General features: G+C 41.4%; 1 protein-coding gene across 3 annotated transcripts in view; it reads left to right on the forward strand.

Annotated features, from left to right (window-relative positions):
• YPEL1 (yippee like 1) overlaps positions 1–14,267 on the forward strand; it is a 27,466-nt gene extending 13,199 nt beyond the window's left edge. For all 3 annotated transcript variants that reach the window (XM_083590746.1, XM_083590744.1, XM_083590745.1), the window contains exons 3-5: positions 5,199–5,242; positions 6,766–6,874; positions 9,240–14,267. In XM_083590746.1, the coding sequence (XP_083446872.1) occupies positions 5,199–5,242; positions 6,766–6,874; positions 9,240–9,329 (243 nt within the window). In that variant the 3' untranslated portion in view covers positions 9,330–14,267. The remainder of the gene's footprint in view (positions 1–5,198; positions 5,243–6,765; positions 6,875–9,239) is intronic.
• The last annotated feature ends 521 nt before the right edge of the window (positions 14,268–14,788 follow it).

Below are 14,788 nucleotides of genomic sequence, written 5' to 3' on the forward strand. Positions count from 1 at the left end.
AAGAAGGGTGGGTGGGTTTCTTCTTCTGTGTATGTTCTGCAGCTAGACCTGTCCAGTGAGAGCATTCCTGAAGTGAGGAAGCATGCTTTTCAAAACTACAGTGGTACCTCGGGTTGCATACGCTTCAGGTTACAGACTCCGCTAACCCAGAAATAGTGCTTCAGGTTAAGAACTTTGCTTCAGGATAAGAACAGAAATCGTGCTCCGGCAGCAGGAGGCCTCATTAGCTAAAGTGGTGCTTCAGGTTAAGAACAGTTTCAGGTTAAGAATGGACCTCCGGAACTAATTAAGTACTTAATCCGAGGTACCACTGTACTTTCTTTTGTTCCTTGTTTTCCCCTTTATGCATTCATTTGAAGGACTTTTGGTAACAACTGTGAATCAAGGCTCTTCTTTGAGATCTGTATATATGAAGAAACCTCTCACCAGGCAGTTTTCCCAACTCCTATGCAAAGATTTGGGAGTTTCTATGTTTCTGAACTGAGAGACCATATTCTCCCAAGCATATATTCATATTCACCTGTTCTGTATCCACTCTTCATGTGCATTGGGGAGGAATTTGGACCTCGGGAAGAGCATCATCTAATATTCAGATTTTCCCTCACAGCAATGGGGTCTCTCATGATTGCTATATGCTGCGATCTACATGCATATATTCTGAAGAGTATGCATTTGTTAGCAGTTGCTACAGCACTGGTTTGTGCTGCAGATTTAAGCTTACCACACAGAAACACAATAAAGGAAAAATGACAAGAGAAATGCTCCCTCCACTGATTTTTCTTTCTCCCCCTCACCCCCAGCCAATTTTGCATCAAAATTAAGGGAATAATTTTTTTAAACAAAGTATATTCTGTAAAGAAACCTCATATAATTTTGTACTTCCTGTGTGTTAAAAATAGTATTGTATTCTCAGGTAAAAACATAATAAACAATCTACTAAACATTAAAAATGGTTTCAGACTGACAATTTGTCTAACACCCATCTTCTTTAATTGTTACAAGTTTAGTATACTGTGACTAATAAGTTGGTGGGACAGGGTCATGTAACTGTAATTAAACGTACTTAATTAGGTTAATTGGTATAGTTTTTAGATGACAAGAGAGAGGTGAGGGTTTCCGCTACAGTTATGGATTTTTTCAGTGCCTGGTTTTCCTAATTAGGTATGTTCACAAGACTGTGATGGGATGAAAATTGAATACATAGCAGTAATTTAAAGGTGTAAATGATTGGGTATGCCTGTTTTAAAAACAAACACTACAGTGCAATTAGTTGACTCACTGTTGCCCTTAAAATAAAACCAAACACTCCCTGGTTTGCAAACTACGTGGCATGGTGATATGTGAATCACTCACGCTGCTGAAAAGATGGGAGGAAGATTGCTTTCCAGTGTATCTTGCAACGCACCAATTCTGGTGCTCATCCGGAATTCCTGTTTCTTCCAGCAATGAATATTGGAGGGCAGATTTCCTAGGAACTCCCACTATTGCAGTAACATACTGGGTAACCTTCCAAAGAGAGCTATTAGCAGCTTAGCTTCAATCATCATGCACTGACATTGAAACAAATATTACTAATTGCCGAGGTGTGTGTGTGTGTGCACGTTGCACACAAATGGCAATGGCTAGTGGATGGTACAGATATGTGTGATACTGTGATTGTGTTGCATACAAATTCTGTAAAGAAGGGGTGTAGCACCTTGTGAATCTGATCTTACTGGCTTAGCTTCATTTCCCTCCCTCTAGCCCTCCCACAGGCTATTTATTTGCCTGAATAGTGGTACCTCAGGTTACAAACACTTCGGGTCACAAACTCCGCTAACCTGGAAGTAATACCTTGGGTTAAGAACTTTGCCCCAGGATGAGCACAGAAATCGTGTGCCGGCGCCAGCAGGAGGCCCCATTAGCTAAAGTGGTACCTCGGGTTAAGGACGGTTTCAGGTTAAGGATGGAGCTCCGGAAGGAATTAAGTTCGTAACCTGAGGTACCACTGCAATTTTTAATCTTATTTTTTATTCAACTGCAAGACCATTTTACCCTGCTTGATGTATATTGGACATGGGACTTGTTAATAGCTCTTGAACAATTAAATAATATGAATCACAGGAGCCAATACTTGGAAAGGCAACTAAGCTGTAATAAAACAGGCACTAATAAAATTCTTAACCCTGAGTATTATAAGTAACAATAACAACTTATGGCTATAAGCCATAAATTTGTGACTCACAATTTTGCTGTTTGCTGCACATCAGTATTTTGGCACACGTTTTCTCAGGCACAGCATATGTTAAAATATATGGTGTAACTTTCTCTGATCTCTTCTGACAGGGTGGTAATGAAAACCAAATGAAGTAATCTTGGAAATTTTGCAGGTTTATGGAATAGACATCATTTTACAGCCATTTTTATGTATTCAAATTCCTGTTTGAGATCTGTATTCCCCTTTGACCTATTAGGTAGCAATGATGATGAATTCAAGAGGTTAATTTCAAGTACAGTGGTGCCTCGCAAGACGAAATTAATTCGTTCCGCGAGTCTTTTCGTCTTGCGAAGCACGGTCCGTCGCAACTGCGCCTCTTCAAGCGGCTTTAAGAAAAAAGGGAACAAACTCGCAAGACGTTTTCGTCTTGCGAAGCAAGCCCATAGGGAAAATCGTCTTGCGAAGCATCGCAAAAAACGAAAAACCCTTTCGTCTTGCGCGTTTTTCATCTTGCGAGGCATTCGTCTTGCGAGGTACCACTGTACTGTATATATCTAGGAAGTCTAGGAAGGTGCTTTGATACAATTGCATTCCATATGAATACAATGTGGGTTCTAGGTGGTGCAGAATCCCATCTCCTCCTGTACAAATTTGCATGTAGTGCGAAAGGGGCTGTCACCTCCTGTTTTTTTCTGCTCGGCATCTGGTACTCTGAGGAGAACTATTAATACAGTGGTACCTCTGGATGCGAACGGGATCCATTCCGGAGCCCCGTTCGCATCCTGAAGTGAAAGCAACCCGCGTATGCGCGAGCGGCGAAACCCGGAAGTAACGCGTTCCGTTGCTTCCGGGTCACCGCGGAGTGCAACCCGAAAATGCTCAACCCGAAGCTACTTCAACCCACGGTATGACTGTATGGGGATTCTTATTTCAGATTTTAAAAATGGATTGTACCACTGTGTAGCTGGAGGTTCCTAAGGGTTGGTGGCATCTGTTTCAGTGAAACTTGTGAATGCTCTAGCTCATGATAATGTTAGCATGTTTATGTGTTACTCTATCCTTTATCAATTCTTCCATTTAACTGTAAATGGACACAGACATTCCTTCAGGAATTCTGAATCTTCCATATGTGATACTTTTTAGCATCATGGACTCTAGAGTCTTTGTGTCTCTGCCATCTACACACCGCAACATTTTCTGCCACTTAGTTAACAATGTTTCCAGGACTGACAGTGTTTGAAATAAAAATAATTATTTAGGAATAGTATACATGTTGTATTAAATTTCTGACCTATGTGAACTTTTACGTGCTCTATAATGGCAATCCTGCTGAATCTGGGCATTCACCAGGTCATAAGTAACCGCATAGAGCTTATTTGTAAGAGGTTGCTAGATAACTGCTAGGAACAGTTTTACTGAATACAATGGAACCTCGGGTTGTGAATGTGATCCGTGCAGGAGGCATGTTTGCAACCTGCAGCGTTCGCAGCCTGCAGCGCCGCATCTGCGAACACGTAGATCGCGATTTGGTGCTTCTGTGCATGCGCAAAGCACCAAAACCTAGAATCAACCTGTTCCGGTACTTCCGGGTTTGGCGCAGTGCGCAACCTGAAAATGCGTAACCTGAAGCGTCTCTAACCCGAGGTACCACTGTATTACCATTTTGTCTCAGATTGGTTCCTTCTGACTTTGTTCACTAAGAACATTCTCAGATTCATATTATCTCCTTGATGGCCTGATAGCTTAGCACAAGAATTAAAGACTAGCTTTAGTTGGCTTTTTGCAGGGAAGGGGATCTGTTTTTTTAACCAAAAAAGGGAGCCAGCCAGATTGGTAAAATGGGGAGAGGAGGACCTAAGACTTGCTGCTTGTTCTGGTGGCTTGATTCTAATTTGTTTCCTGCTCCCCCATTCATCATCTCCCCTTCAGACAGTGCTTGACCCAGGGGTGCCAACTTGAATAATATATTGGGGCAGGTGAGACACCCCCCCCCCCCACATAATCGATCACATGACATAGTGCGCACACACCATTTGAATGGCAATTCCTATTTATTTATTTTATTGGGGGGCAAAGACCCTAGGGGTTGGCTCTCCAGACTCATTTTTTAAAGCACCAGTTATAACTGAGTGTCAATTTTAAATCTCCAGTTTTAATTGTGTCCCTTCTAACACATTAGAACCCTGTAGTGGGGTGGGGAGCACTTTGACAGCTTCACACACACACCCCAACTTGAAACTCTAATAACTCAAGAGCCAAATGGAGAATGCCCAGTGAACTCGTATGTTTTCTAGTTATCCAATTTTAATTTTCTGTAATCCTATACAATTACACCTGTTGTCATTTTTTGGCTTAGTTTAGGGAATAATGGCCAAAGTTAATTAAAAGCAAAATTTATTTAAAACTTATTTAGCTTACTAAATAAGCAACACAGAAAAGTAGAGGGCAAAGTGAGTGCAATAAATTATTGAGAGGCAAATCCATGTATTTTTCACATGTTTTATTTCAATAATGTTTCAATAATGTAAGGTAGACTGTTACTGTCCCCATATTACTGATGGGGAAGGAAGAGAGTGGATTGCCTTAAAACAGTGTGTGTTAAAACAGGTAACCCCTATAGCTAAGGTTTTGAACTGTGCCAGATCTTTCTTTGCTATACTACGTTATGTTAATTATCATACCTTTTCTTTTGTCTATTGCAGCAGTGTCAGACACTGTTGGCTTAAAGAAGGCACTATACCTAGCAGTAGCTGCACAAACACTTGGGGAAAGATTTGGTTTTGAGATTAGAGCTTAGACAATGAGTTTCCAGCCCCATGTGGCAGATCGGAAGAATAATTACTTGGAACAATACATGCAGCTGAATTTGCACTTAACATACAATGTACTAGTTTCAAAGTTCAGGTGGAATGCTTTGATTTGCCTCTTCATTGAGACAATGTTTTAGTGTTTTTTTAAAATATATATATATATATGTATATGTCTTTTTTTTCTTTTACAGTCCTTTCAGGGAAGCCAGGGGCGAGCCTACCTCTTTAATTCAGTGTAAGTGCAATTATTATTTTCTGTGGAATAAGAGGACTATTTTACAACAATAGCATGTGAGTGGATTGGCTTGTTGCCTTGGTTTACGCAAGGACCCAAGTCGAGCCCTATGGGATCAACCCAGCAGTCCGTCTAGTCTAGCAGTCTGCTTCCCACAGTGGCTGGCAGATGTCTTGGAAGCCATAAACATGGCTGAAATACGGTAGCCCTTCTTTGCTGTTGCTCCCTAGCATCTGGTATTTTGTGTTTTTCAGATACTTTGAATGGACTAAGAGAAGGGTTTTGCTTTGCCTGCAGAAGGCCACACATCCTTCAGTCAGGCACATGTGGAAAGCTTCTGAGGGCTGAACGACTATGACTCAGTAACAGAGTGCATGCTTTGCATGCAAAAGAGCCACAGTTCAATCAAGTCTAGATAAGAAAGGTTCCTGGAGAGATGCTGCCAACCAGTGTAAACAAAACTGAGCTAGGTAGACTAGTGGGCTGACTTGATATAAGACAGCTTTCTATGTTCCTCTTAATTAGCATTGCCAAAAAAGTTATGTTTGGAACCAGCACATATGGAAACATAATTCTAACTATAGATTTTACAATGCAACTTTTTTCTTCTTTAGAGTATCTATTAAAATCCTTTCAAGGTAGGTAATAACTTCTGTTGGTGGCATAGTTAAAAGAAACATGGGATGCTGATGGTGCTGTGGTCCAAACCACTGAGCCTCTTGGGCTTGCTGATCAGAAGGTCGGTGGTTCGAATTCCTGTGACAGGGTGAGCTCCCATTGCTCTGTCCCAGCTCCTGCCAACTTAGCAATTCAAAAGCATGCCAGTGCAAGTAGATAAATAGGTACCACAGTGGTGGTAAGGTAAACAGCGTTTCCGTGCGCTCTGGTTTCCATCATAGTATCCCATTGTGCCAGAAGCAGTTTAGTCCTGCTGGCCACATGACCCAGAAAGCTGTCTGTGGACAAACGCCGGCTCCCTCGGCCTGAAAGCGAGATGAGCGCCACAACCCCATAGTTGCCCTTGACTGGACTTAACTGTCCACGGGTCCTTTACCTTCATCTTTAAAAGAAACATAAAAACAAAGCCATAGTTAAAACTTGGGCTTTTTTTCTTCCAGCTGGAGCTCACCAGAGCTCAACTCCAGCACCTCTCAGGTGGGCACCATTGCCATTCTAAGAGAACAAGGGAGAACTTCATAATGAGCTCCGGCACCTCTTTTTCTAGAAAATTGGCACTGGTTAAAACAATTTACCTTGTAATTAACACTAGGTCAGAAGTCGCACAGATGTTTTATTTGGTTTGTGTTCAAAAGCTTGGTGTATGTAAGGAGGAACAAGCAAAGCATCTTGGCTTTAAAATAGCTTCTTTGTGTGACGTTGGAAATATTTGCCAAAAATCCTGGTGTGAATGATCTTGAGATTTTGCATCTAGCATTTGCATATATCTTTATATTAATGGGAGGGGAAGGAAGATTCTTATAAAATGACTTACGCTTTTCCCACTCTCTCTCTCTCTCTTGCAGGGTGAATGTGGGCTGTGGTCCTGCGGAAGAGAGAGTTCTTCTGACAGGCTTGCATGCAGTAGCAGATATTTATTGTGAAAACTGCAAAACCACTCTTGGATGGAAATACGTAAGCATTTGCCCATTTTTGGACATGCAACTGCTTGGATTTGTCTGGTCATTGAAATAGGCAATGTGCAAATGTGGGAGTATCTGTGTTGTCGCCAACTAAGTACTACTCTGAGCAGACTCACTAAAGTTGAGTCTACTCTACACTAAAGTTCAGTGGATCTAGTCTGAGTACCCCAACATTGATACCCTCTGGATCTTGTCAGTTCCTTTTTGATACCCTGTGTTCTTGTCAGACTGGTGGCATGATAAGATCACCAGTTGGCCTTCCTCTAGTGGTAGTTGTAGTTGTAGTTATTGTTGTTTTTACCACCCACCCACCCCAAGAAAGGCACAGGGCAGGCTACAGCAATGTAAAAAGCAACAGTTTAAAGCAAATTGCATTCAGACCTGGAGTGGGTCCTAGAAATATGAATTTCAGTTCATATTTGCTGCTTTGAAGTGTGGCAGGTACCTGACACAGACCCTGCTTACATATGGTGAGGGGCTCATAACAAGCAGTTTTCAGAGCCACTGAATTTGCAAGGGTATCTTTTATTCCACCTGCCGGGGATTCTGCTTTTGTTACTGATGCATGAGGACCTGTCCTTCTGCCATCCCTCTTACTTACTTGAGTGCAGGACTACTGCCACTGGGGATGGGGTGCTCTCAGGGAGAGCCCGGGTTCCTTCCTAGAATTTTCAGTTTTCATAGTACATAGTCTTTTCTTTGCAAAATGTAATGAAAAGTATACTGGTAAAAGTCTTCCCGAGTAAGAAGCAAATTTCCCATTTCCCAGGAGCATAAAGGCACTTGAATGAAAATTTATTTTATTAACATTAACTGTACCTTAAATTCAAAGGGTTGTATCCAACCAAGGTTCCATTCACACTATACAATTAAAACACCATGCTGCCACTTTAAACAGCCAAGGCTTCCCCCCCCAATAATTCTGGGGGCTGTAGATTGTTAGGAGGCCCCTATTTTCCTTCCAGCGCTATAATTCCCAGAGCAGTTTAACAGTTCTCTCTTCCCAGGGTGATGTGGCCAAAGCCCTGCTTTCAGTAGACGCATTGAAATTAATGGTCCACCATTAGCCACATCCATTACTTTCAATGGGTCTACTAATTTTAGTACGACTGACTTTGCGTTGCTCTGCATTGATACTTCCCCCACCCCTTCCTCTGGAGAATGCTTAGGCTTCCCTCATTGCCATATGTCTGGCCCCACACCTCAAACGGCATCAACAGAGGACATTGACTGGGCTCCCCCATACATTTACTCCTTTTTCACTGGGACAGGATTGCCTGGGTAGAGCTTACATGCCAGCACCACGGGGACTTTGTGATGCACACAGTATTTCATAAAGCATAGGATATTGATTCTGACACTGGGCGGGAACCAGCCTCAAGGTCATCTCTGCTGTAACTGTACCTAAAGGAAGTTAATTTCCATAGGATTTGCATTCCTCAAAGTCTGATATTGTAGATGATAGGAATGAAACAAACCCCAAAGTAATCTTCATTAAATTCTGGTTGTTGGTACTGAATAGTTTCTCAATGGCAAAGAAGCATGGGATAGCTTTAAACCAGGCATGCCCAGCTCCCAAGAGACTGTGATCTACTTCCAGTATAAAAAAACTGGCAGTGATCTACCCATTGTCATTGGAGAAAGGAGGAACGTGCGTGGGGTGGGTGGATTGCCCAGAGTTGTACATGATAAGGATCCCATGATCTACCAGGATTAGCCAGGGATCTACCAGTAGATCGCAAACTACCGGTTGGACACGCTTGCTTTAAACCAACTGGGAGAGACCTCTGGCCCTTGAGCCTAACTAGACCTTTTAGGCTTTCCAGTGAGGCTGTTCTGGGCTGGCCATCCCCATCTACCATTTACCTGACACCAGGAGCTTGTTAGATAAAGCTGTGGCTGAAAAGGAGCAATCAGGAGCCTTTGAGTTCTCCTGCTTTTGGCGCTGCTTAAATATGGCACCAAATACAAGCCCTGCGGCTTTTGCTCAGGTCACTCTACTGATCATATGGAATCAGGTGACTTGTAGGTGAGCAGCTGTGCCCACCTGACAAATATGCCCGTGGAGGGTTGGCCACTGATTGATCTAGTCCTCTGGTTGAAAGTGGTTTCCACTCTTGCTTTAAATCAACAGTCATCTGCCAATAATTGAGTCCATTGCTCACCTGTGTAAAGTATTGACCTGTTGAGGTTTGAACCAGGTCATCCCTCTTCCGTTCATACAGTGATGCCAAAGTGCATAAAGTACAACAGTTAAGCTGAGCAGTACTCTTGCCTTGCCCCTAACGGATACGTTAAGAAGCGTTCATATTTGAAGCGGCGGATAACGGAATCTAATATTTTATTTTCTTGCCTAGGAACATGCGTTTGAAAGCAGTCAGAAATACAAAGAAGGAAAATTCATCATTGAACTTGCCCACATGATCAAAGACAATGGCTGGGAGTAAATGGGAACACTTCTCTCTCTCTTTGGACAATTAACCTGTGGAACATGCTTTATAAAGACTAATGCAAAAAGGATTTTGGTCCGGCTGGCTGAGAAAATCGCTGCGTTTTTGAAACCTCCAAACTGAGTAGTGTAATTTTGTGCCCCCCTCCCTTTCCCCAAAAGGCCATCTTTTGCCTTTTCCTCTTTGTGTAAGTTTCCCTCTTTTTGTATATGTATTCCTGTGTGAACAGTTGTTTTGGATCGACTTTTTCTACAAACTAGAGGGATAATTCCCTAATTTCAAATTACTTTTAATAGCTAGCGCTCTCTTTTGAACTGTGCTTTTTAAATGCTCCTTCCTTCTGTGCATGCTTTTTTGCCCATCACCTGCCCCAGGATTTTGTTGAAGGCCTGCGTGAACAGTCCTAGAGAGAATGTAAGGCATGTTCCTTCCCCCTGACCCCAGACATAGCAATTTCTGTGCTCTCTTTGCAGTGAGAAGGACATAACGTTGTAGTAACCATTAGTTCTTTTCTTTTTCTTTTTTAAAGTACTGCAGCTTGTGTGTATCTTTGGGCAGGTTGGTTAAAGGTTTAGTCAATTGTAACTGGCTGAGGTTTATAAATCCTTGCTTTTATTTAAAGAAAACGAGAAGCGAGGGTGGAATAATAATTTACAAGGTCAACTAACTTATAAGGTCTGACCGAAATCAAAACATTCCTAAGAAAGTTAAACTTTGCTCTTTTAAGAAAGAATGTCTTAGCAAAGTTTTCAAGATCAAAGGATGCAACTATATGCAGCTCTTATTTTTAATGTCATGTAAAATGTCTCGGTACTGTACCTTTAACAGGGACTTGTACATCCACTGAAGTTTTTATGGCTGGTTCCATGTAGCTACATAGTTTTTAATGCACTGGATAAAGAGGTTGATTTGCTCTTGCAGTCCTTAAACACACAGGATTATTTTTGTGTGTGAAAGTGGCTAGAGCTTCTAGCTGTTACCTGTGGGAGGTTGGAAGTTGGGGAGCAGTTTAAAAAAAATGCAAATTGACTTCTTCATGCTAGGTTTTTTAAGGGCCGTTTGATTTGCTGGCTGAATCATCCCTGAGCACATTTTGTAATAAACAGTTATGTGAAATAAGCATCAACTTGTAATTTCCCCCAGCTGCTGCTTTTTGTGGGGTGACTCAGTCAGACACTTCCACTATGTGTGTGTGTGTATGTGTGTGTATGTAAAGTTCACTGATGGGAACTTTCCTGCACACTGTTTCAAGAGATTTGAATAATTTTTATGTCATGATTTTTGCATTAATATTCTAAAATTTATGAGAGGAGGAACGGATTGGATGATATTTTACACTAACACCACATAGCTGCTGATAGCATGAATAATATGGAAAAGCCTTACATTGGGAAATCTGCTCCTTTCTAATACAATGTCTTTTACATGGCGTAAGAAAAACTTTGCATTGTTCCTCTCTGCTGGCTGCTGCTATCCTCGTCTGATGGGCTTTCAAGTCTCTACTGCACTTTAGCTATACCTTTCATGTTAAAAGTAAGAGTAATCTTTCCCTAAAGAGGAATTGTCCCTTCCCTCTTCTGTTTGAAGAATTATTTCCCAAGCAAACCATCTGGGAAGTAGTATGGTTACACTGTGATGCAAAAAAAAGGATATTGAATATATCTGTTTAAGTGTGTGTGTACATAGTTACCTCTTAGGCATTCAAATCCAAAGAGCTGTACTAGTGACAGCTAGATTCAAATTTTGTTTTGCTGAATGACCTTTTATTCTGGTGCTTAATTTAATATGAATGAGGGTTTGTGTGTTTTTTTTATCCATTAATCTTCAGTACAGTACTTGATCTAAATGTACACTAGAACCAGGCGTTATCTTGACTCATGCCTAGACAGCAGCAGCTTCAGCCACCCCAATCGACCACAAGCCGCTGAAGTTTCTCTTAAGAGGAGCTATTTCCTCGTGAGAAGACTTGGCTCTCTGGTATCCTCCTTAGTGCTGCCATCACAGATCCTTCCAGTCCCCTTGGACTAGGAGTAATCAGCACGGGAACCTAGAATAGGCAGGCACTGTGTGTCTTGTGGGTTAGTGACTTGTGCAAACATCTGTCTGGTGTGCCTCGCTAAATATCAGTAAACTGACTTTATTTATTTTGTATCGCTTTCAAATCGCTTTATCCAAAAGGTCTGGTTTTCCTATCTTCCCTCCAATGCTTATGGCTGAAACAGTAAATAACTTGAACTATATTCTAACTGGTACAGTATCCACTGCCAACCATGTAAGTACTGAAATCATAAGCAGATGGGCACTGTCGTTGGCTCACGATGCTGGCTGTAAGCCGTACCAGCTATGAAACTGTCGCTAGAAGCATATCTTTTTCAATAGCATGGTTCCTCCTTGGTTTAAATGTCTCTCACCTAGTACTTACAGGAATTAGAGGACAAATTTCGGTCAGGTCTTTTGGGCAGGAGTTTGAGACTCAAAAGAGTTTGAGAGACAAAATCCAACCTCTTTTTATCAGTGCATTATTCATATTCTAAACCTAAATCACTTAGGTCTAAACTACATGTTGGAGGCAAGCATGTAACTGTAGCTTTCCTTAAAAGTTGAAAATTCACTTTGGGATGAAAAGAGTAGAGACGGGAGATGCTTAGACTTCTCCCTGCTCCAAATCATTTCCCCAAGTATTCTCCCTCTGCCCCCAAGGTTTCAATTGTATGTTTGTATTTTGGGGGCAAGCCATGGGTAGGGCGTGAAGAGGGGCTGGAGTGGAGCTCCTCTTCTCTCTCTTGCTTTTCCATTCTTACTAATTCTCCCAAATGTTTTATGATAAAAAAGAGGGGCTTTTAAGAAAACACACTTGCACATATTGTGTAGTTTGGCCTTCTGGGTACAAGGTTTCACCTAAACCGTTTGTTAAACCTGGATGCCAAAAACTTGAGATTTTTATTTTTTTGTTGGCACCTGGAGTATCAAATTGCGGGTAAAAATCTAATGCAAGTCATTTGTAGTGATAAGGCATTTAAGAATACCAAATAGAGCAATATTTTTATGGATTTTGAAAAAGGGGATGGGAAGGGTGGTAGAGAATTCTAAATCTAAAAATGATACTGTAGGTATCAAGTAGCATTGCATATTAGATCCTTTGGGGGAAATGAATGATTTTACTTGGATTGTAGGAAGGTCTTTAAAACTGGGTGCTTCAATTTTACAGGTTGGGTGTCAGTAGGATCCAGATACTGCTGGATGTTGGTTGATGTATAAAAGGTCAGTCTGGTTACTGAACTTTCCAGCATTACATAAGCATAATACTTGAACATTTTTCAAAACATTTACCCTCTTAACCATTTTGAGTGTGTGTAATGTATTCTATTTAAGGTTTTGTGTGTTCTTTCTGGGTAAGTTTACGCTATCCCTTCAACTTGAGCACTTTTGTTACCTGTTATTTTTATTACTGTTGGTCTTAACATTTATTATATATATATATATATATTTTATAAATTGTAACAACGATTTTTTGTGAACTTCTGTGTGCTACCTACTAGCTCCCCCCCCCTTTTTTTTTTGGACTAGATGAACTGACTACAAGCTGGTTCTTGGGAAGAATGTTCATTCGCACATACAGAAATTGTGCTCGCAAAGTGTACATGTATTGAGGTGTTTTTCCCTTTGAACTCAATAGCCATGGTTAGCATAAACTAACCAAACAGTATGGCATGACTGAGGGCCAGATCAGGCAATTTAAAAATCTCCTTGTGGAAGAAGGAACGTCTAATCTTGCAGAACCACATTGGCAGGCTCCCAGCAAAGTAAACGCTAGGAAACATTGCCATGTCATGCTAGATCAGATGCTAACTTCCTCCATGCAGATGTATCTGTAAGGATGCTGATGTGAAGCTTTTTTGTGCATCTGAGCTAGCCCCGCTGTGCAACTTTTTCCCCTCTTCCATTTTTTTCTAGCTCCTTTGGTGTGAGCATTACAGTAGTATGAACCAATTTCATGTGGCTGTTATTTCTCTTAACAGCTGTGGACAGCTTTTAACCACTGGAAGAAAACACCAGGCTTCCAGAATATTAAGTTGCATTATTTCACCACTCGTCCCAATAAAAGCTTGCTTCTCGGCCTAATCAGTCTTGTTATACATATGGATTTGACTTGCTGTGCTATTGCCATGAATCCTATTATGTAACAACCCAGAACAACTTGAACTCGCCTCGGCCCGTTTGTTCAACAAGGCTAGGGAGCTTTGCTTTCCTCACGGCCCAAGTTATGTTGTGAAGTTGAAATTACCAATGTCTCTCTAAATTGCTTTATTGCCTGTATGATATACCTTATGTCACAGGACTGTGTTATGCATAACCGTTACTGAAAGCTCCCTTGGCGTCGGGTGAAATTAAGACTTCAGAGGAGCAGTGTTTCCCTTTTGAGGGAAAGGGACAGTGCACTTTGGTCATTAATATGAATGTCAGCATTAATTGGGCTGTACCATTTTGATTTCTAATAAATCTGAAATGTGAGATTTACAAAAATATGCTGTTTTTTTTCAGAGAAGATTATGGTCTGCTATGATAACCTGTTTTATGACGACTCAACCCAGATAGCCACAGTTTCTTATCCAGCTTTGTATAATGGTGAAAGGAATGACAGCAAATGTTCAAGTTAATGGTACACCATTTGTGTAGAGGCAACCACCAGTAATCTTATGCTGCCGTGAACAGGGATTTCACAGAAGCAAAGTAGGGTCAAAAACACAGGAGTCATAGCAGGTGCCCATTGACTTGTGCCTCTTCGCTGGAACGCTTTTGGAAAAACGCTTACTTTTTGCACAGCTGACGTGGCTTCTTTCTGGTTTTTGTCTTGGCAATACTGTACACAAGTTGTTGTTTCCCTTTATTGTATCTACTTGAGGTATCACAATAAACGTTTTCAGTTTTGTTGAATTTTGTGCTTCCCCCGCCCCTCCCCCTTTGAGAGGATGGAGAAGAGTCACATTTTAAGGAGAAACCAATTCTTACACAAAACTTGAAGTTTTTGTTGCAAACCTTTAAAGCTACACTTTATGAAAGATTCTAGTTCCACTTTCCCTGGAACACTATTAGGGTGTAAAGGGCAATTGGTGCTGGCTGCTACTGATGTGGGAGAATGATCTGCTGGTCACGGTGTAAAATCCAAAAGTGAAAAAGAAGCAGTAGGGCCAGCACATGAATGTTCACGGTTCTAGTCAGCCATGCCTTCCCCCACAATTGTCTCTTCTATCCTTCCCAGCAGTCAATTCTCAGTCCATGGCAACTGAGCATGTTTGGCGTTCGCTGAGCTATTTCCCTGTAAATTATGTCTGTCCTACTTCCTTGCAAGCTTGGGATTCCCTTGAGTTTGCTGGTATGGTTTTGGCTGCATAAGGCTCAAAACCTGGAAAGCTGAAATCGTCATCAGTATATCCTGTTCTCAATCAGTCTGTAAA

The sequence above is a fragment of the Podarcis filfolensis genome, assembly GCF_964270895.1.
Source record: "Podarcis filfolensis genome assembly, chromosome: 16".
Taxonomy (NCBI): Eukaryota; Metazoa; Chordata; class Lepidosauria; order Squamata; family Lacertidae; genus Podarcis; species Podarcis filfolensis.